The 22,408-nt window shown below is 46.6% G+C and overlaps 3 protein-coding genes across 3 annotated transcripts in view; 1 reads left to right on the forward strand and 2 right to left on the reverse strand.

Moving 5' to 3' along the window:
* Window positions 1-3,069, reverse strand: part of si:dkey-106l3.7 (uncharacterized) — a 10,621-nt gene extending 7,552 nt beyond the window's left edge. Inside the window, exon 1 of the mRNA XM_062554957.1 lies at window positions 1,840-3,069. Coding sequence (XP_062410941.1) covers window positions 1,840-2,697 — 858 coding nt within the window. The 5' untranslated portion in view covers window positions 2,698-3,069. The remainder of the gene's footprint in view (window positions 1-1,839) is intronic.
* A 1,584-nt stretch (window positions 3,070-4,653) lies between these two features.
* cimip2b (ciliary microtubule inner protein 2B) lies at window positions 4,654-9,779 on the forward strand. The gene is made up of 6 exons (XM_062554642.1): window positions 4,654-4,808; window positions 5,781-6,004; window positions 6,473-6,630; window positions 7,435-7,567; window positions 8,049-8,261; window positions 9,358-9,779. Exons 1-6 carry the CDS (start codon window positions 4,744-4,746, stop codon window positions 9,447-9,449), a joined length of 885 nt encoding a protein of 294 aa, XP_062410626.1. The 5' UTR covers window positions 4,654-4,743; the 3' UTR covers window positions 9,450-9,779.
* A 1,396-nt stretch (window positions 9,780-11,175) lies between these two features.
* LOC134101240 (AP-4 complex accessory subunit RUSC2) lies at window positions 11,176-20,791 on the reverse strand. Its single transcript, XM_062554837.1, has 10 exons — window positions 19,403-20,791; window positions 18,572-19,019; window positions 17,312-18,181; window positions 16,136-16,273; window positions 14,444-14,523; window positions 13,659-13,833; window positions 13,143-13,248; window positions 12,694-12,740; window positions 11,762-12,428; window positions 11,176-11,468 (listed from the first exon to the last, which is right to left on the reverse strand). Exons 1-10 carry the CDS (start codon window positions 20,789-20,791, stop codon window positions 11,333-11,335), a joined length of 4,056 nt encoding a protein of 1,351 aa, XP_062410821.1. The 3' UTR covers window positions 11,176-11,332.
* Window positions 20,792-22,408: the final 1,617 nt, after the last annotated feature.

Below are 22,408 nucleotides of genomic sequence, written 5' to 3' on the forward strand. Positions count from 1 at the left end.
CGTCACCCTTCCATAACCTTTTAATCACCTTGAGACTTTCCTGCTCTTAGCCAATCTACATGGGCGAATGTGAAAGGGGATTAAGAATGGGGATGATGGCAATTCTTCTATCTCTGACACTAAATAAATAAATTAATGTCTGGTTTCACTGAAAGGGAAATATTAGAGCTGTGCTCTAGGCAATGGGTTGTGACATGCGGAGATTAAGTCATGTTTCTGGCAGGATCTCATGTCATCGCAGTTGTGTTTGCCTTTTCAATGGAAAGCTGTACTCCTTTTCTTGTTCAGTCATGTACAGTACATGTTTGGTTGCCATTGACTGCAATGGGTGAGGTTTTTCTTATGCAACTACATGTTTTTTCCCTTGTGAACTGACAACTCTGCCGTTATTTCCACAAATACTCATACGAATAGGACAATCACCTTAGGTGGCCCGGCCCCACGCATATTACATGAGGTGAACTAGCAGCATGGTTCTGTCTTGGTTTATAGGACCATAAAGATTGTATCAGTAGTTGCTTTCTACATGGGCAGACAATGACCCCTAATGACAACAAACTGCAACTAATAGCCCATCATACGTTGACCTGCGCTTAGACCTCGTTTAGTAAGCGCTGCAATTATGGCCTGGAGGAGATATCAGGGCTGTATAACGCACATGTGTACATAACACACCAAGGGGAGAGAGATGTGTGGACAGATGTGTGAAAAACTATTATTGACGTCACAGCTTAGCTTACACCACTTCTAGACATTCTGTTTTCACCATGTGTACCTGTAAATGCCCATCTGCCATCGGCCTCCTAAGTCGTTGAGATGTTTTTAACAAGACAAATCATCGTCTGAGCTCAACAAACATTTAGTGTTTGTTTGCCTATTTTTATACAGGGCAATCTGGTTTGTGGATATGCCATTATTGAGGTTTCAAGGAAATTACCTTGACTCGACAGGCATTAAGGGATAATGACATATTAGGCTTCTAAGAGCTGCTTAAGTGTTGAGTTATTGCCAGAGGAATCCAGCTCCTCTCAGAATGGGGAAATACTGCTTCTTCCTGACAAGAGTCTGAATCTCATCTTGCATGTTTTGCATATTATGTCTGTCTGTATTGTTTCAGAACACTTTGAAGGTCCTGAAATATTTGTGTGATCCCATACCATGATTGTCTCTATGACAGATACGTGTGAAATTGAATTACTACAGCCCTGATTCAGCAACAGTATGGTTGAGACGATACTGTTTTAAACATCCTGGAATACAGATACTGTATGTCAATTCAAGTAATTCAAGGTATGAAGGTGTAACATTTTTAAATGTTTTTTTAGCACATTTCTTTACAAGTGGTATGTCATAGTTTTGCCACTCATAAAAATAACTCACAACATTACCCAAAGAGACAGTACAATATGGGCTAGTACTGTACATGATGATAACAAATGCAGTAGGCATACTCAGTCATTTCTTTACGTTTCCAGTTGTAAGTCTGTATGTCATGACATTGGTCATTATGATACTGTGCTAATTTGTTTGCTGGGGTTTTGGCTTTGTGAGTGGTCAGATTAAATACATTATTTCTCACTGCTGACATCGCACGACTGTTCTCCTGCATGTCGACAGAGCACAGATGCACACACACCTACTGTACTCTCACCAACACAAACAGTCTACGGTTGATGTGTTGAGGCACAAGTACAGGCACATATACAGTACAGTACAGACCTCCACACACATACACACATGATCATAACAAGCCTATACATACCTAATGTTGATACGAATGTATAGAATAGAAAATCAGAATACAAGACCAACGCAGAAGTCAGTAATGTGACAGTTTACCTGCGCTTGAAGCCTACTGGTCACTGGCGTTGAGGGCGCGTGAGTCTGTGCTTGAAGTCCGTTACTCAGTTGCGTTGCCGGCCTGCTGTCAGGGTCATCCTGGAGCCTGTCCCCTGCTGCCTGTGCTTCAGGGGTCGGTGGCGACCTTTGACCCCTCGACTCCTGCGGGCCTGTGGACGAGCACGTCGTGCCGCTGCTGGCGGTGTTGCTGCGCTTTCGCGGCGGGGCGGTCTGGCCGCTTCTGGTCGTCGTCAGCGACAAGCCGCGCCTGGGGAGCTGCCGCCTGGTCGGGTCCGCCCGCCGCAACGCCTGCTCGATCCTCAGCCCCGAGGGCGAGTCCACGGCGCTCAGGGGCGACAGGTTGGAGCCTATCGACTGGCAGGACGAGGACGAGGACGACGAGGAGGTCGAGGAGGGGGAGGACGGGCAGGAGCGGCTGGACAGGGCAGGGGAGGAGGGGCACGTGGGTGGACGGCGGTGGTGATCCCCCCCTGAGGCCGTCAACTGACCCGCATCGGGCTCCGTGGACTCCCCCGCGTCCGAGGCCTGGAGGGCCATCAGGGCCATGGAATGCTGCTGGGACGTCCAGGTGCTGCTGGCACTGACCAGCTCCACGCCGGAGTCCTCCGACTCAGAGCGCGCCGTGGTCCCGGAGAACCGGAGGGAGTCCCTAGAACCGCTCCTGTAGGCGTCCGACGTTTGGCTGCCCGGAACCACCGCCTCCCCTCCGTCCACCTCCACGTCCACGTCCCCGTCCAACACCACCGCTGTGCCGGGTGGCCCCGGGGAGTCCACCGCAGGGTAGCCCTCCGCCACCCACGTCTCCAGCATGCTGCCGAAGCTCCTGTACAGATTCATTAGCTCGGCTCACGGTCACAATCACCTCCGAGTCTTGTCTTTTGACTTTTTTTGTCCTCTTCTGCGCACTATCCAAATCCAAAACGCGCCTTTTTCCACCTCTCTATCGCTCCAGGTGATGTGTGTTCATCCCAAGACCAGCCTGAGGGAGAGAGAGAGAGAGAGGGATAGAGGGAGAGAGGGATAGAGGAAGAGAGCAACAGAGGGAAAGCGTGGATGTCTGATCAGACGAAGAACTCCGCAGGAAGTGACTCTAAGACACAGAATGCCAAACATCCCCTTCTCCGCTCCGCCTTGTGCTCTCCCCGGGTCCCTTTGCACCGCCTTGTCATCAATCTCCACCGACACGCTGTCTCAAATCATACACCTACACACACACACACACAGAGATATGCATACCTGCGCATGTACGCACACACCCATACACACACACACACACACTCAAACATATGCACACACACACAAAGACGCTCGACTTCCGCCGGTTTCAACACACACACACAGGGGCATTCCAATGCATGTCACTCTCTTATTTGGCTGTCAGGCGTCAGCCCTGCCTGTCTGAACATCTCCCGTGGGCTTTGGTATGCATGAGCAGCGTTAGTCAGGACTAGACACAGCATGTGTGGAATATGCCTGATGCCAAAACTAGAACACTGCGTGGAGACAAGACCCCTCTGCTCTTATTATTCTTTTTTTAACCTCCTGTTTCCTCAACTACACTGTTGTACTTTGTAAACCATCCCCAACTTTCTCTTACACTGTGTGTGTGCTCTATCACAAATGTCTTATTTCTAATTTCAGAGAGATACCACCAAACCACTGTCTTGAGCACACATGTTTTGTTATCGCAATACCATGTGACTGATTCTAAACTACAGCAACCTGCAGTAGAGTAGCAACCATTGAGTTACCTATTCTACTCAACAACAATAATTACTCTTGCCTTCGTTTTTGAAGAGCATATTTTGTGGTTAAGGGAAAAGAAAGAGTTATTCAGACAAAGCGTCATCTGAAAAATCTAAAATGTCTGGAATGTGTAAGAAAGAGATTCTTTCCTGGTGATAAGAACGACATTCCGCTGGGCCCAGGTGAGTGCTGAGAGGTTGACTGGAGAGGGTGTGCAGGCAAGGCAAGGCGAACACTCAGAGACACAATAACAAAGATGTAATCTGACCCCAGAGATGCCTTTCAGCCCACATGTACATGCTAAACTGATGTGCATGTCTGTAATTATTCTGCAGTTAGTCATTCTGATTCAGATCTTTTCAGAAAACCAAAAAAAAAAAGTGTACTGGCGTCTGTTTTGGGCATACAACTGCTGTACATGACTTATGACACTTTAATAATAATGATACATTAGCTGTATGCCCATAGAATTCAGTTTGAGTTACATTTCGGTGCATTTAATCAGTTGAATGTTTCCTCAATGTAGCCTATCTTCAGCTCTCTCTCTCTCTCTCTCTCTCTCTCTCTCTCTCTCTGATTCAGGGTCTTAAACATTTTACAATTTGATAGGCTACTTAAGAATATGCTAGACCTATAGAGATAGCCTATTTTTAAGATCATTAGGCCTTCATGCTGGGAAAATATATTACACTACATTAGGCAACATGAGTTTAATTAATCAGTCAAATAATATGATTCTCTAAAAGTCAAAGACATCTAAAAGTTAGCCTACGTCCAAGAGAGTCTACTTGTACTGTATGTCATAATTAACACAGGTGACCATGCCTACGTGAATAGCCAAATGTAGAGCCATATAGAGAGCACGGCTCTCTGGCCAAATGTATCAACTGGTGAAAGAACGTCTCCATACCATACAGCCTGCTTCATACCGAATGCTTCAGACAATCTACCATTATTACGTATGAAATTATGGAATAATGGCCACGTGTCGGTCAGCACGCTCCCGCTGATTTTACTCACGCGTGCACTCCCACAGTAGCAGTAGCAACCAGCTGAAAACACACGCGCAGGACTTGGCTCCCGCATCCGGACAGGTGTCCCACAGATAGAGAACTGAAAATCAAAATCTCTATCAATATGCAGGAATTCCCTCCCAAATTCAGCAAGGTCCTGGTGACACCAGACCCACAGTATATCCCTGGGTAAGTCTTTGTAGGCTACCTCATACAATATTGGCATGTTTTGTGTTTCTGTATCGTACATTTTGTTTGTCCATTTTAAAATAACATGTCTCCCTCAGAAAACATTAGTCCTAAAGCCTAAATATAGCTATAAAGCCTAGATAGTGGTTGACGTTGGTAATATAGCCTACTACATTGTTTAGTTATATTTGTCTATTTTGTTATACAGTAGACTGTGGCTCCTCTCGTCATTGGACTTTTACGCATTTGGTTTTATCAGCCTACACAAACACCTCAATTCGTTCCCAACGCTTCAAGTTCTTCTCACTGGCATTTTGAAATCCTACACTCATTTATTAGCCTACTGTAACGCGTTACCCCTAGCAACGGGCGCCGTCACATTGAGCTCTTGGTTGAGCCACGCAGTGGGTAGGGCTGAATCATTCATCTGTGAGTTTCAAATAGGACCAAAATCTGAAAATAGCCTGCTATTCTACCCTCCTGGCATATCAACCAACTAGCCGAAGAGGAGACAATGTGGAAGCCTCATAACATAGCTGTAGCTATTTGTATTACAATAGACTTTAACCAAGAAAATGACAAAATCATATGCGCCATTACACATCAGTTTGTTATGTTTTTGTTGTCACTCTAATTGACCTACATTTTGACCTTACCACCTGGCCTCTTGAATAGCTTACTATTGTAATAACCCCTGGTGACTTCAGAGAGTAGCCTATAGGCCTGCACTCTAGATATTTGGCAACTGACTGCTGCTGTATCAACACTGTACCAACACCATAACGCTGGTCACCGGCACAACACCTCTAAATGTACACCCGTAGTTTGCTTAAGTCTGGTCGGTTTATTATTTCAGTGCTGTATGAATATTCTGAATGTTTGTGTTTATCTGTATACCTCTGTGTGTATCTGTGTTTGTGTGTTTGTGTGTGTGTGTGTGTGTGTGTATGTGTGTGCGCGCGTGCGGCACAGCTATGCCGGTTACTGTCCGCAGCTGAAGTTCAACCTGGGGAAGACCTACGGGCAGCTGACGGCGGAGCTGCTGACGTCCCCGGATGTGCCGCGCTCCCAGCGGCTGGTGCTGAACTCGGGCCGCCTGCCCCGCGGAGAGGCAGAGCTGGGGCCTCGCGGAGAGATCAGGAGCAACTGGCCAGGGGGACGCAGGCACATGGAGCGCATGATACCAGGATACACTGGTGAGAGAGAGAGAGAGAGAGAGAGAGAGAGAAAGAGAGAAGACAGAGAGAGAGAGAAAACGAGAGGAAAGGAGATGTAGAGGGAGAGAGAGTATAATTGTATTTGTTCGTTTGTTCTTTGTTACAGTAAAGCAAGAGAGGGAGAGGGAGAGAGAGAAAGAGAGGGAGAGAATGTGTGTGCTTGTTCATTTGTTCTTTGTTACAGTAGTGATACAAACAATAGCAGGAGAGGAAGAGAGAGAGAGAGGGAGATAATATGACTGATTGTTGGTTTGCTCTCTGTCACAGTCATGAAAAAGAAAAATAGAAGGAAAGAGAGAGAGAGAGAGAGAGAGAAAGAGAAAGAGAGAGCAGTCATGCATTAATTTCCGGGTGTTTTCCCAATACTGTCATTAATCTATCTGGTGTGACACATTATAATGGCATGTATTTGTTTGTGTCTGTCTGTGGTTTGTGTCTCGCTGGAAGGCTTCGTACCAAAGAGCCAGCACTACTTTGCGCGGACGTACGCCGAAACCTGTCGCGAGGCGCTGACCGAGTTCAGCCACGACCAGCAGGGAAGGGTGCATCTGGACGCCGTTGGCCTGCCCCCTATGTCCACCAAGCAGGGCCTTCTGGACATCAAGGTAGCCAATCAGCACACGCAAACACACTTACACATGACAGCTCCAAACACCTCTTTAAAGTTTAATATGACCGGCCACAATACACACACGCACACATTCGCACTCACACACGCTTACGTACACTCACATCACTCACACACACACACACACACACACACACACACACACACACACACACACACACACACACACACACACACACACACACACACACACACACACACACACACACACACACACACACACACACACACACACCAGCGTGGGTGCCTGACTAATGAATTATAGATAGGTGGGGATCCAGTATCATGAGGAGGTCATGTTTTGCACACTTTAGAAGGACCTCTCTAAGTGCTATTCTTCAATCAGATCACACAGAGATTTCAGCCCATTATAGGCTCACTTTGCACAACAAGCCAGTGTACTCTCTGTCTCTGTGCACACAAACAGTAGTGCATTGTAACACATACAACAAATAAAATCAAAGCAAAAACAAAAGAAGAGAAATATATTAAGTGGTAAAGCTGTACAGTACACTTGAATTCCGTAACTTTTTTACAGCAGACCTTGTTTCCAGTAAACACTATTTACTGGAAACGAGGTCAAAAGAATTAAAGTTGCTCTCACGTTTCTTTTGTTCTGATTGCTGTCTAGGTTGAATTGCCGCAGGGCATTGGACATGTTCCACAGCATTTTAAATAGCGGTGACTATTCTTGTCTGTCTCATATCTGTGCTTATGTTTTTTCCTCTCTCTGTGTGTGTGTGTGTGTGTGTGTGTGTGTGTGTGTATTCATCTACTCCAGCCATGGAAGCTGAACACCCCGCTCCCAGCCATCTCCAAGGAGCCTGCTCCCTACGTGGCCCTGGACCCTTGGAAGCCCCGTGGCTCACCGTACTTCATGGACGACGGCAGCCCACACAAGTACTTCATCTCAGGTACGCCACTCAGCAAGGAGCCCTCACCTTTCAAGAGCTCCCCCAACACATGCACGTACACCAAACCAGTAAAGCCACCTGGGTAAAAATGCCCTGTAGGTAACAAGGACTTCGGTGTCATGCAATTTACACATCTGCATAGAAGACAAAAACAAAAAACATGACCTTTTCTTTCTTTTGCATATTAGAATAAGCATTTTTCTTTTGCATATTAGAATAAGCATTTTTTTGTTTTGCATATTGGAATCTGTTTGTGTTAGCATAGGTGCTATTTGTTTAAGTGTGTGTCTGTATCTTGTGTTTGTGTTTGTGTGTGTGTTTGTGTGTGCATGTGTGCGTGTGCGTGTGTGTGTGTGTGTGTGTGTGTGTGTGCGATGCGTGCATGTATCTATGTGTGTGGGCGTGCATGAATGCATGCTCGCTTACATGTTTCGCTCGCACGTCTCCGTGTTTGCGTGCGTGTATTTGTCACATTTATCAGGCTACACTGGCTACGTGCCCAAGTCGCGCTTCCTCATTGGCAGCAGCTACCCCATCACCACCAACAAGGCGCTGGTCCAGTTTGGCAGAGACATGAGGACCGTGCCCTCGGCCCTGCAGGCCCACAGTCAGGAGCCGCAGCTGCTGCCACCCACCCCCACCATCTACCACTCCCAGCGCGGCCTGCTACCTTCCTACACCGGACACGTGCCAGGCAAGAGCTCTCTCTCACACACACACACACACACACACACTTGCACCTGACACACGCATACATAAAATAATAATAATAGCATGTTTGATTTATATAGCGCCTTTCTCAAACCCAAGGTTGCTTTACTGCTTAGTGGGAAGGAAAATACAACAAACAAACAAACAAGTAAACAATACATCAAAGAGAATCTAGGTGTATAGAGTGATATGTGTTGGGTGTGGAGGAGAAGTGATCATTAAACAAAAAGGTCTTGAGAGGGCCTAAACTACAGTAAGACACCTGTAGAGGCACATGATGACTTACACACTTAGACACACAAGCCTGATTTAGTGCTTCAAATTCGTACGGCAGTTTCACACAGGCGAATGTTTCGATAGTGCCAAATGTCTGTAAAATGCATGAGCACACACTCACACACACACACACACACACACACACACACACACAAACACCTTGAGCACCATCGGTCAATGGCATCGCGTTTCAGAGTGCTATATAAATAAATGTGATTTGACTTGACTAGACAAACACAGCTCATTCATATTCGCATACCTCAAAAACCACAAAATCACACTAGTACACACCCATCATTGAAACACTTCAAGTACCCCCCCCCCCTCACTACCCACCCCCTAACACGCGCACACACTTGACCTGAAGCAACAAATAAGAGCACCACACCTCATCTCCCCTGTCTGTCCTAAGCTGGGCTAGGTTGTTTATTATGCCACAAGACCTGCAATTAGAGTCACTTTCAAAGCACACCCGTTGCCAAGATTCTGAACGGGAAATACACGTAAGCGCATTTAATCCACTGTCAAAGGAAGGAATGTTGACATTTAACATGATGCCACATTCCATTGCAGCTATACAACAGACTTGTTATATTTTGTATACTGTGTCTTGCCCCCTGATGTTAACAAAAGTATAGAATAAAATAACATCTTAACTGATTCATCTTTAGCTCACCTTATCATGTTGAGTTTAATCAGTTAACCAATACGTTAATTAAATGCTTCTATGCATTTATGAATCTTTACAAATAATTTCTTGTATGAATGTCTCCTGATGCATATCTTTCCACATTGACCCACAGGGTACAAATTTAGGTATGGCCACACCTTTGGGCAGCTTACCCACAATTCCTTGGGCTGCACTGACAGTAAGAGGACCGTGAAGACCCACTGACAGCCAGAGCACTGTGGCCTGAACCAGACAGAGACTCGGCTACTGTCTCAGTAGTGGCCGCCAATCTGATGATTATTAAATGAGTTTGAATGACAATCAGGGACACCGACTGGAACACTGAATCTGTCTGTATGCTTGTGTGTGTGTGTGTGTGTGTGTGTGTGTGTGTGTGTGTGTGTGTGTGTGTGTGCACATGTGGATATGTCTGCATTAAGGGTGATCACTAAGTGATTCTGAAGTGTTAGGTATTTAGTTCCTTACAATTATTGAAATGATATATGTGTTGTATACATGGATTGTTTTATATTTGGAGACACTCAGTATTTACATGATCAAAGCCAAAGACAATTAACATAATTTGTGTATCAATAAAACTTATGTAACTAAAATAATGCTCATTATTTTGGGTTGTTTTGTCTGGACACCATTGGCTCATCAAGTGACGTTTTCACGATAATGTCACAGGGTTAAGATAGTCCAAGGAAATCTCAACTGGATGAGTTAGGACAGTGGTTCTCAAACTGTGGTACTGGTACCACTGGTGGTACGCAGACTCTCTGTTGTGGTACTCAGGGAGTCTCCAAGATGCTTTTTAAATGAAAATAAAATAAATACTTCAAATAGTCAAATAAAAAAATAATGAAAAATCATTACATTTAAACTAGGTTTGATCTTTCTTGAAAGCTAAACAAAACAATGCAAAGCAGTATATACAATGAAACTTATATTTAAATTGGACTACGCTACCGAATTTTGATTGCCGGTCCTAATGGTGGTACTTGGACAGTCAATTGTTCTCTGAGGTGGTACTCATCGTAAAAAGTTTGAAAATCACTGAGTTAGGAGATGAACACATCTTTATTGCCATAAATACATTGCAGTATTGCCATTGAACACTCATCATTAACACTCTCTGGATGTGACTTTCCTGTAGGTTGCGAAAGTCTAGGGAAGTTCTTTTAAAAATCACCACTGTCAAAAAACAGTTGACACAACATTTATTCCATGGGAGACCATCAAATATTTACTCTCAATCTTTCAGAATTCGTCCACCCCATGGGGGCACAATACTGTAAAAGTTACCAGGACAAACCAGAGCATAATACTCATAGATGCTGTCATTAACATCATTATTATCACTTCACCTATCGCAGTGCACATACATCTAGCAGGTCCAGAAAGAAAAAAAAAAGCTATCATTACCCCTAAAAATATAACAACGGTTCTCTTTTGACATGCCAACCTACGTGAATATCGTCATGCTTTTGAACACGGACGGACAAGTTCACGAGACCAAGGAAGGTTTGCAAGGCAGCATTCAGGTGTTGGAGGATGGGGGGTGGGGGGGGGAATGGGGGTTATTAGGGGGTACAGGCCACAATATGAGGCATATCATATGTGGTTCATGTTTGGTAGGTGGAGTACAGGTCCACACTTCTAGTTCCACAAAAACATGGATTTTATCCTGACATTAACAAATCTATCTCCTTATCCTCCATTCAGCTTACTTGGTGACATGATCAAACGTCAAACATGGTGCTGATGGTGACCATGTAAGAGTCAGTTGTGCTTCTCGTCTTAATGAATAACATGACTTTGGTCTGTGTGTATGTGCTCATCGTTGTTTTTTGTTGTACCTGAATCCACAGACCTGATGGATTGTGCCGCCCCCCCCCCCCCCCCCCCCCCCCCTTCAGGACTTTGTCCTTCACATAGAGGGGGGGTCGGTGGATGGTGCAGCAGGTTTGTGTGGAGTCACCAGGTGTTCCGGATGTAATGTTTGTTTGTTTGTTTGTGATGCTGATCAATCACACAGGACGGAGTCTACTGTAGGTGTTCACATTTTCCATCCATTCATGGACCGTCATGAAGGCTGTGGTTGGTCAGTGTCGGTTCCGTTCCGCCATGTCAGCGGTGTGGTTGGAGAAGGGGTAGGTGTCCTGTCGCCGGCTGGACCAAACACTCTGGGCCAGGAATTCTAGACCCGACCCGTCCAAACTCAACCACTGAGACGGCAGCCTGAAATAACCGTGGAGAATAACACAAGAATGAAGTGACATTTGAATGATTTCACCAGTATTGGTGGGATGATGGTAAAAGCATTGTTTCAGCAGCTCATCTACTGTATATAAGGATATAGGATTTTTGTCATCAAACAAAACTGATTGAACTCTAGTACTTTTTTTCACAATTCCAACAATTTTCATTTGTTTTTGACTAAAATTATATTTGTGGTGGTGAATATACTATACAGCAATGGATGGTTACCATTTTGTTTGTCAAAAATAAAAGGTCATTGAAGGAAACATCACCTGGTTTTCTGGGTCTTGTTGGGGCCTTGCTGTTTGCTTTCTCTCCTGATGGGGGCGCCAACTCTAGACCCAAACAGCCGCGCCCAACGGAGCTCCTGTGGGGTCCTCTCCTCCGGGGTTTCCTCTCTTCTCTCCATCCCTCTCCCGCACTCCTCCTCCCTCCTCTCCTCACTCCATCTGTTCTCCTGGGTGTCCACAGAGGGCGCCATCACTCCTTCCACCACCGACGGCTGCTGTAGCCACCAACCGACAGCAGAATCTGACTGACCGTTGCTGCCACCTAGTGGCCGACTCTGACTCTGCGCACTGTTTGTCTGCGGCCCCAGAGAGATGTGCTGCATAAATGTCTGCGGGCTCAGTAACGCGGCGTAAACAGAACTACTCTCTCTCTTTACTCTCCTCTCAGTGCTCTGCGACTGCTCTTTCCTCTGCTCGCCTCCCTTGTTCGGATTGGCTGAAATGGCTGACATCTGGAGGGAGGAGTAAGCTGATTGGGCCAGCAGGGAGGAAGAGCGCTTGAGGAGGCGGGCTTCTGACAGGAGATGGAGGTCAAAGGGCAGGCCAGCCAACGGCTCCAGGAGGAGCAGGAGCTCGTGGAGGTGGGGGCGACACGGCCCCTGCCATAGCGGGACCAGACCCCAGTGGTGGTAGAGAGGACGCAACACATCTACAGATGGAGTTGGGGGAAGGGGCAACAGAACGCTGCTCATCAACATGGAAAAGTTCCAAATACATTTACATAATAAGCACATACAAATATTATAATGCCATCTTGTCTGTAGCCTGTCCAATGTGATTTGTTGACTTTCATAACGACTTTCATAGACAAGTTGTTCACAGAAAATGTTTACACAATATTAATGTATTAATATGTTATTGAATGCATAATAAATACATGGATGATATAAATGCATATTAAATGGTTTACATACCTACACATGTGTACAGGTGATTAAGCCAGAACTCCAGTGCTCGTAAACTAGGGAGTGGAAATTAATTTATCTATAAATATCTCAATTATTGAAATTCAACAAAATAGGAAATAGTATCCACTTTTAGAATAAGTATTTGTTTAAAATAGTTATGGTTATGGTTATGGCATTTAGCAGACGATAGATTGTCATCCAAAACGACATACAAATAACAACAATACAACAGTTAAATTGAACAACGAACTATTTAAAAGTTGGTAATACCACATTAAGGAGAATAGCAAGAATAAACAACGTCAATTAAATTAATAGCTTTTTGGAAAACCTAAATACTAACCATAATGCAAAGAAACACTTAATAAACTAGGTGCATGCTGAACAGATATGTCATATGACATATGACATATGACATATGACAAGGACAGTTGGAGTCAGAAAAAGGGACTTACTTGAGCAGCCCCATAATGAAGGCGTTGAACCTCATGCTGTGCTTGGTGAGCTGGGAACACTTGCTCACCACCGACACCAGACTGTGCAGGACTCGAGTGGTGGGGCCTGGCAGAGGGAGGACACGCAACCATAAAACTACAACTCCCATGAGCACATGAGGATTTGGGTGACAGACATATATGGGTAGTTAGTTACACATCAGCATCAGCATCAATGCACTACCAAATGCAAGTAGTGTAACAGGGAGCAGATACAGATAGTGGCCGAGTTTCCCAGATTCGGTAAGAAGCTCTTAAGTGCTAAGAACTTCTTAGGAGCGTTCTTAGAATGTTCTTAGAGCGCTCCTAAGAAGTTCTTAGCACTTAAGAGCTTCTTAATAACGAATCTGGAAAACCTGGCCAGTATGTCAAAAAAGGCAGGCTAGAGTTCAGAATTATCACCCTGTCTAAAGCAGATTGTCTCAAAGCATAACCGACTATAATTTTAGAGGCCACATCTAACTGCCTCTCACTGACCTGGTTGTGTGGAAGCCAGAACAATGTCCCAAGGCTGGTTGCGGCGCTGTCCCACAATCAGGTCCAGCTTGTACGACCGCAGACCGTCCAGTAAAATGTTCCGGATAGCTGGACACAGCTTGTTCAGAACCAGCTGAGCTATGGTGGGGTTCAAGGTACTGTTTCCAAGCTGAAGCTGAATTCAAAAGAATGAGGATCCTGTTATACTCTTGTTATGCTGTTATCCTGTTATCCTGTACACGCAAGACTTTTATTTCCATGGCTTAATTTGACTAGACCAAGTAAGTTTGAATTTCCCCTTGGGGATCAATAAAGTATCTATCTATCTATCTATCTATCTATCTATCTATCTACTGTATCTAGTTCCTATAAAGACATATTTCTAATGTGAGGTTCTCAAAACCAAAATCAGCTTTTGTTCTTTAATAGATATTTACTCTATATCTTGAAAGTAACTGATACACTGTGTTTATTTTTGATCTAATGTGCTTATCGTGATTGTGAGTGTTGGTCAAACAACAGTAGTAGTCAGTTCCTATTACAAATATTTCCTTGTCTATCATACAGTATATCCTCAAATGATATGCAGTCCCTGAAATGTCTTTTGATGGCTTGGTTGACTTCCCTCCGGCTACTTCAAGCCACACACACTTTACAGGACCACTAATCTGAACAGGAACACAAATCACTGGCATTGCTGTGTGCCTTAGTCATCCAGACATGTTCCCCAGCACTTCCTGGTATGCTGTCTCACAGGAGACACTTGGTTGGCTGCCAGTGTTTACCTTTTCATCTGCATCACGACTTGGGTGTTCAAAATATGTGGAGATCAAATCCACTGCCGAGCTCACAGCTTTTAGCAGAGCTAGAGGGAAAAGGAAGCAGAGAAGAGAGAGAGAGGGAGAGAGAGAGAGAGAGAGAGAGAGAGAGAGAGAGAGAGAGAGAGAGAGAGAGAGAGAGAGAGGGGGGAGGGAGAGAGAGAGCGAATCACATGAGACAGGTGCTGAAAGCATCCATAACAAGAAAATCTTCAAAAGCAAACCTGACATTCGAAAATCCTTTTCCATTTTTAACTTAAAAGGTGTTTTCCAATATGTCAAGCTCTATGTGCCTGCTGAGATGGGGTTTGTGGCTTTATTCAGCAGCTAAGATTTATTTGGAACTGAAGAAGATTATGTTCACCAGCTGCTGGAGTGAACCAAACCCAAATGTCAGAGAGAAAAAAACCTAAAGCAAAAAGACATCAAACACTAACAATCTGACATGTGTGCAAACATAATCATGCACACACACACACACACACACACACACACACACACATACACCCACATACACACACACACATACACACACACACACACACACACACACACACACACACACACACACACACACACTCACGTACAGTTGCACTCACACGCACACACACACACACACACACACACACACACACACACACACGTACGCACTCACACACACACACACACACACACACACACACACACACACACACACACACAGAGAGAGACAGAGAGAGAGAGAGAGAGAGAGAGAGAGAGATGGGATTAGCCAATCATGGGCAAGGAGAGATAGAATAAGTAGGTCACAATTCAAAGGCAGCCCCTTCAGGGAAGTGAAGGCAGAGCCGCAGAGTGGGCTGTCTCTCTTCTCTCCTTCTGCATCCCAGAGCTGAGGGAAATGCTCACACACACACACACACACACACACACACACACACACACACACACACACACACACACACACACACACACACACACACACACACACACACACACACACACACACACACACACACACACACACACACACACACACACACACACACACACACACACACACACAGTCTTTCTCCCACCCATTGCAAAGCAGAGAGATCCCAACGCATCCCCTTCCTCTCTCATCTTCCTCTCTACCACACCAGAAAGATGGACTCACTTTTAGACAGTAAATGCAGAGGCCATCTTGATTTCTAAATTGTTTCTATAATTTGAAACAAAATAGGCACTTGAACAAGTAAATAACCTACAGTACCTGTACACACACTTGGCACATACCTGAGCTCTGAACCGGGATCTGAAGACATTTCTGGTAAATATATGGCATACAACGCCTAGCATATAGCATGCAATGCACTGCATATAATGCATTGATGCAATTTGTCTGATGTGATCCTGCGCTTTCTGTGCGCCACTGGAATGAGGTGACCATCATGAGGTGACTATCATCATATGAAGTGACCAACAGTAGGATAGTGGTCTCTTCATTTTTTCCAGAGCTATATATTATGCTGGCCATTGTGTGAATGTGTTTCCATGGCAAAATAAGTAATATTTTCTACTCGTCTACTTAACCAAACTCGTGGTTTATCTCATGCTCATACTGCTATACTCCTGGGGAGAGTTTGATGCATAACATAAAACACCATGTCACTATATTACAACATATTTCCCATTCACCTTTTTTCTGCAGCAGGTCGATGGAGATGGACTCAGAAGAGGCGTCGGGGGAGAGGCAGAACTCTTCCGGCGGCATGTCCGTCAGCGAGAATGAGTCACCTTGCTGATGGTAGGGCTGAGGCTGTCTCCCTTGGAAACCTGCTTAGTCACACAGAGGAGGAGGAATCAATACGAAGGTCAAGCTTCTAGAATTCCCATGGAACAAAACAAGTGATGGCCAGGGTTCTACAGAGCAACATACGGCAGTGGCCTGAGAAGAGATCAGAGCCAGACAGAGTTGAGCTCTCGTGTTCTCAGTTTAATCGCTGCTTGCTCGTGTAGCTTTGTAATTCAAAAGGTTATGGCAAATCTTTTTTGTTCTGTTCTCTTCACTGTGTTCCAATTCACATTAACCCACTGTTAGGATTACAGTAATAAAGGACTACAGTATTCTTATTCGTTAAGCTTTCCCAGAAACATTGTCCTCACATGGGGAACTAATAGAGAAACGTATAAAAATGTAATTGGAACGTTTGAACCTGTTAATCTACATCTGTATGACAAATGCACTAACCTACAATTCTAGTGAGTCCTCATAAACTGACCTAAAAGGGAGGCCTGACCCTTACCTACACGATGAGCTGATACCTTAACTTGCTCATTCAAAACTATACCATCACAGTCTAACCCTTATCTAAATCATCAGACCCTAGCTTAGCTGTTAACTAACTACATAATCAAAGCCTAGCATAGCCACTAACTAACTACATCGTCAAAGCCTAGCCTAGCCACTAACTAACTACATCGTCAAAGCCTAGCCTAGCCGTTAACTAATTACATCATCAAACCCAGCTTAGCTGTTAACTCACTACATCATCAAAGCATAGCTTAGCACTTATCTACAGCTTCAGACCCTAGCCTAGCCTAGCCTATTGTACATAATCAAGTCAAGTCAAGTCACTTTTATTTCTATAGCAGACCCCGTCCTAACCCTTACCTTACCTTCCTGCCGCGGCTTATCCATTGATTTTGCAAAATTTCTTCCCGCTATGAGGTTAATATAGGGGGTGCAATTAATATGGGGTTAATATGGTTTTGTTTCTTTTAACGTGCATAAAACACTGTCTTGCGGCCTATACAGTACACAATGCGGTTTATGTGTGGGAAATTACTGTAGCCACACTATCATCCACGTACGGTTGGGCAGGGCTGGTCTGCAGACGGCCGCGGCGCCGAGGGCTGTGCTGGTGCTGCACTGGGCCACGGGCCTCTCCACCGGACCGGACGACAAGCAGGGCGGGGTGTTCAGACAGGTCACCGAGGTCACGGCGGGGCTCGGGCCGCGATGACACACGTCCCAGGCGGGCGCCGGCTCCGCCGCCTGACTCAGCTCGGCCCCGAGCGAAGACGGGCCGAGGGGTTGAAAGGGGTCGGCCATTTTGGGGCCCGGCTCTCGAGCGTGCTGCTGAGCAGGCAGAGTGAGCGCATTTGATGCCTCCGGGCTCCGTCTGGCACCGGTCCGCGCTGGAGGAGACACGGTGTCTTCGCCGCGCTTGCCCTGGCAGTCGAGCGCCTCGTCTGGGCTACTCTGGGACACGTACAGCCTAAACGGGTTCAAGCCAGAGCCGCTTTGGGTCCCGCTGTCCAGGTAGCACTGCGCGTCGGGAGGGCTGTCGTAACGTTGTTGTTGTTGTTGGTGGTGGAAGCCCCAGGCCAAGCGGTGCGGGTGGGGGAACGGGGCGGGGCTCGGGGTGCAGGTGGAGCAGGTGTCCGAGCTGGAGGCAGCCTCCAGGTGCAGCGCGGAGTACCCCCCGAGGGGCGAGGGGCGCAGGAAGCTGGGCACCGCCTTGCCCTTGCCCTTGCCCTTGCCCCTGTGTGGGGCGCAGCCTCCGCCGCCGCTGCCGCTGCTGGGCTTGCCGTGGCTGAGGTACTGGTTGAGGAGCGAGCCCAGCGGCTTCTGCTGCCTCCCCGGCGGCAACTGCAGCACGAAGGGCTGGATGGGGAGCGAGGTGGGCCTCTGGTCCTTACTGAAGCGCACCACCCCCGGAGACGAAGACGAGCAGGCCCCTAGACGACAGACACACGGGGAATCACACACGCATAATTACAGTGCAGCGTTAAGGACGTGATTAAACCTCTCGCCGGTGACCCATTAATTGGGATTCCTCTGCATTGCTGCTTGGTACTATGATGATTGTGCGATTGAGTGTTCTGCTTCACGTCTGAAGGATCTGTGGGCTAATGATTCCTGATCAAGAGGAACTTGAAAAAGTTTCTTTTTACGGTTTAGCGGTTTCATAATCACATCTCTTTCATAATCAGGTCAACTTCACAACATGTCTGTTTATTAGGCTCAAGCCCACATGCAAGGACCCTTAAGAGTTTGTAGAAAACCTTCTGAACATCTCTTTACAACTAAAATTCAGTAGTAAACGTCACTAAGTCCCAATTACTTACCTTCTATTTTAGAGGTTGAGGGAAGGATCTCTGGATCCATATGCACAGATGTCTTATTGTGCTGATTAACAGTAGAGGGTGAACAGCTAGATCCTGAGCCGCCATTTTGTCCTTCACACTCCCTATCTTTAACAGTGGGAGCAGGCGATTGGTGATCTTCTGGACTGGTCCTCAGGGAGGATGTGTCTCTCATGCCCCTTTTGCAGTGGGCAATCTCAGCAAAGCTGGTCACATGTTGACTGGCACCGCTGACCGTGAGATGGCCAGGGCAGCTGGGCACGCGTGGCATCGTGGGTAGGGTGGGCGAGAGGAGGCATTTCGTGGTGGTGTTGTCACACCAGCTGCAGGTGAGAGAGGTCTTTCCCTTGATCACTTTCTTACATGGGTTGTCAGAACAGTTGTCTTTAGTGCTGTTTTCCACTGGCTCTTCAACTCGTTCCTGTGGTTGCTAATTTTGGGAGATAAAATTCAGTGAGTGAATATAAATGAGTCAATGAGTGAAATGAAAAGAGCATGCACTAACCCGAGGGAACCAACCTAAAAGTGCTCTTTCCAAAATGTCCTAAGTCTCCAGTCCAGGAATAGACAAGCCTTAGCTTACAGTAATGTTAATAATAGTACATAAAGCTTAACCATGTCTGGATCTGCATTCTAAGCACTGTCTGAAACCTTTGATTGATTGGTCTCATTTCATCTTGCATAACACAGTCATATTTTGCTGTTATAATTCACACAGCACTTTTGCCAGACTTTTAAAACAATGTGTGTGTGCTATGATTATTATATTTATATTTTATTTCAAAATGATGAGAGGGTGCTCATCAGCCATACCTCCTCCCCAGGTCGGGTCTCTGTCCCCCCCTCCCCGTCGTCTCTCCGGAACAGGAAGTACTCGGCAGGCGGGGTCGGGCTGCTCTGGCTGTGCCCCCCTTCCGAGCAGCTGGTCACCGACGACCAGGCCGGGCTGGGGGACGACTGCGACGAGAGGTCGCAGGTCACCAGCTTGTAGTAGTTCTGAGAGGGCAGGGCCAGCCGCGTCTGAGCATGGAGCACGGTGGCGAGGTCCGAGAAAAGCGGCGACGGGACGCCCTCGGAGTCCAGCTGATAGTTGCAGTTGGGATCCGCGCCCTGAGGCGACCAGTAGGGCGACGAGTTCGACCCGTCCTGCGACAAGGAGCTGGTGCCGTGCGAGGGCTCGATCGGGCTGTCCAGCTGGAACGGGTTGGCGGGCACGGCGTTGTTGCTCTTGCTGTAAATGGCGCTGAAGGTGACGAGGACTCCGTCGGAACTGTTGCAGGAGGAGTCGCTGACGTTGTTGTCCACGAAGCCTTCCGACTGTTTGCGCGGTTTGCCGAGAGTGCAAGGGCACGCGTTGCCAGACGTCTGGGAGGGTTGGGACGGCTTCTCTTTGGAGACTCCACTGTTGCTGTTCCCCGGCCCGCCACACTCCGGCTCGCCGCAGTCCACGAGCATCGGGGTGCCTCTGGAGTCACACCTGGGACGGAACTCCCCGACCCCCGGCTGGCTGAGGTTCTCCAGCTCTTTCGACACGCCTCTCTCCTGGCTCCACAAGGTTCTGCGCGCGTCCGCGTTTTCGGAACCGTGGGTTTGAACAGGTTCTTCTGCCGGACACGCTGGCTCAACCTCCTCCACGGCCCTGGTGTCTCCGTGCAGCTGGAAGGAGAAGTCCTCCTGGTACTTGTGCAAGTTGTCCCCGTCCAAATCATCCTCCTCTTCCTCCTCCTCCTCCTCCTTCCTCTCCTCCTCGGGGATGAAGGGGTTGATCCATCGCGGCGTGCCTCTGTCCCCGACGACGACGCCCTTCTCCTCGTTCACGTCGAAGCCCGTCGGGGAACTCCCTCCGCTCAGATCGGGAGCTGGTGAGGAGACGGCCCGCATTCGCTCAGACAGCAGGTGCGCCTCCTCTTCCTTCCCCACCTCCTCCTCTGCGTCCCCTCCTCCTCCTCCGCCCTCCTTCTCAGACTCTGCTAAACTGCTCAGAGCCTCCCTGAATGGATCCTGCTGCTGCTGCTGCTGCTGCTGCTGTGGTTGTGGTGGCACGGGGAGGGAGATGGTGTATGTGAGGTTGAGGGAGCACGGTCGAGCGGGTCGCTGCACAGCGCTGCACAGCTTCCACGCGGGAGTCTGGCGCTCCAGCACCAGAGCGGCCTGACGCAGGAACAGAGTCTCCCCTGATAGGCTGGCGGAACTGTCCATCATCTCTCCTCAACCCGTTAAAATCTGTTAAAGTCTGTGAATGGGGGAGGGCGGTGGGGTTGAGGGGGAAGGTGTTAGTTCACACCATAGAGTTCAGGACTGTGGCCATATGGCTCTGGAGACTCAGGGGCATGGGGTGTGTAGATACAGTAGAGATGTCTGTCTTCATGATCCAAAGTCATCTGAAACCATTGAGAAAAGCAAGAAAGAAACAGGAATATTTTGATGAATAATGAGTATACATATTTTACCCAAACAAATCATGTTAAATAAAATACAGCTATTCTAAACAATCCTTTGAAAGACAATACATTGACGATGTAAACAAATGCTTTGATTTCATTTGTAATGGCTGGCTCATTCACAGACAATGAGATGGAAACGAAGGTCTGAGACAAACCACTCACTGAAGCTGAACAAATCTCCTGTGATGTGAGCTCAAGCTTCAATTCGGCCATCTCATTTCTGTTGTTGGCGGCTAAAGTTAGCTCTGCTCCACTGTAGCACTGACTGAGGTCTTGGGCAGAGCCTTTTACACAGGTCAGTGCCGCGACTCAATCAGCCGTGACGCTTTAACCTCATCAAGAGTCAATGCTCAGCCTCTCTCTCACACTGTCTGAGCAACTAGAGCAATTCCATTGAAGAGACTGTCCTTTTGCCACACTAAAGTCTGTGCATCCACTTCAATTATTTATTAAATGTTTCTTTTAATATTATTATTTTTTTCTTATTTGTTTCATATTAACGTGTATTCATATTTGCCATTTTACATTTCATGAAATGAGTAGACACAAATAACAAAAATAATAAAGGTAGGGTGGTCATAAAATCTAGGAATCATATTGGATTGTCACAGCTGCATCTTATCTTCTTTGGCCTTCCATCTGTTTCTATTTCCTTTTTTCCCCTCCAAATCCCTCTCTCTCCCCCTTCACAGCCTCTCTCTCTTTCTCTCTCTCTCTCTCTCTCTCTCTCTCTCTCTCTCTGAGACCCCCACAGTTCTGTCACAGCACAGCAGCATCCTGGACTCCACTGAGCATGCTCACCAATTTGTTCCGTGAGAATGAACTTGTGGGGACGACAGATTTGCTATCCCCTCTCAGCGTGAGAGAATGAGGGTTGATATTCACACACACACACATGCTCTCACACGCACACACACACACACACACGCACACACACACTAATACACCCCACCAATGTTGGTGGCAGCTGAGAATGAGGATGCAAGCATGAAAAACATGTTTGAAATGTAAGAATCAGTAAAGCTTTCATTAACCTTAATGTAATGGGAAGATGGCATTATCTGTCAGAGAATGATAATATATTACCGTCCGATTCAGATTTAAATTATTCTTGGCTGTACCTGTCCAATATTACTTATAAAACACAAAGACCACACACACTGATAACGACAGAATAAATGAATAAATGAGCTCTTTGTACTACGCACGGCAGACAAAGTACCATGGGTTTATTACTACTAGTCTCAACATTTTTCAAACATTTTCCAAAGGTTCAAATGCAAACACAAAGAGAGATTTTGCTTAAGAATGGTATTGCGAGCTGGATTTGGGAGGATTGTCATAGTTTTAAAATGCAGAGCTCTTTCTCTTTCAC

The sequence above is a fragment of the Sardina pilchardus genome, chromosome 14 (assembly GCF_963854185.1).
Source record: "Sardina pilchardus chromosome 14, fSarPil1.1, whole genome shotgun sequence".
Classification (NCBI taxonomy): domain Eukaryota; kingdom Metazoa; phylum Chordata; class Actinopteri; order Clupeiformes; family Clupeidae; genus Sardina; species Sardina pilchardus.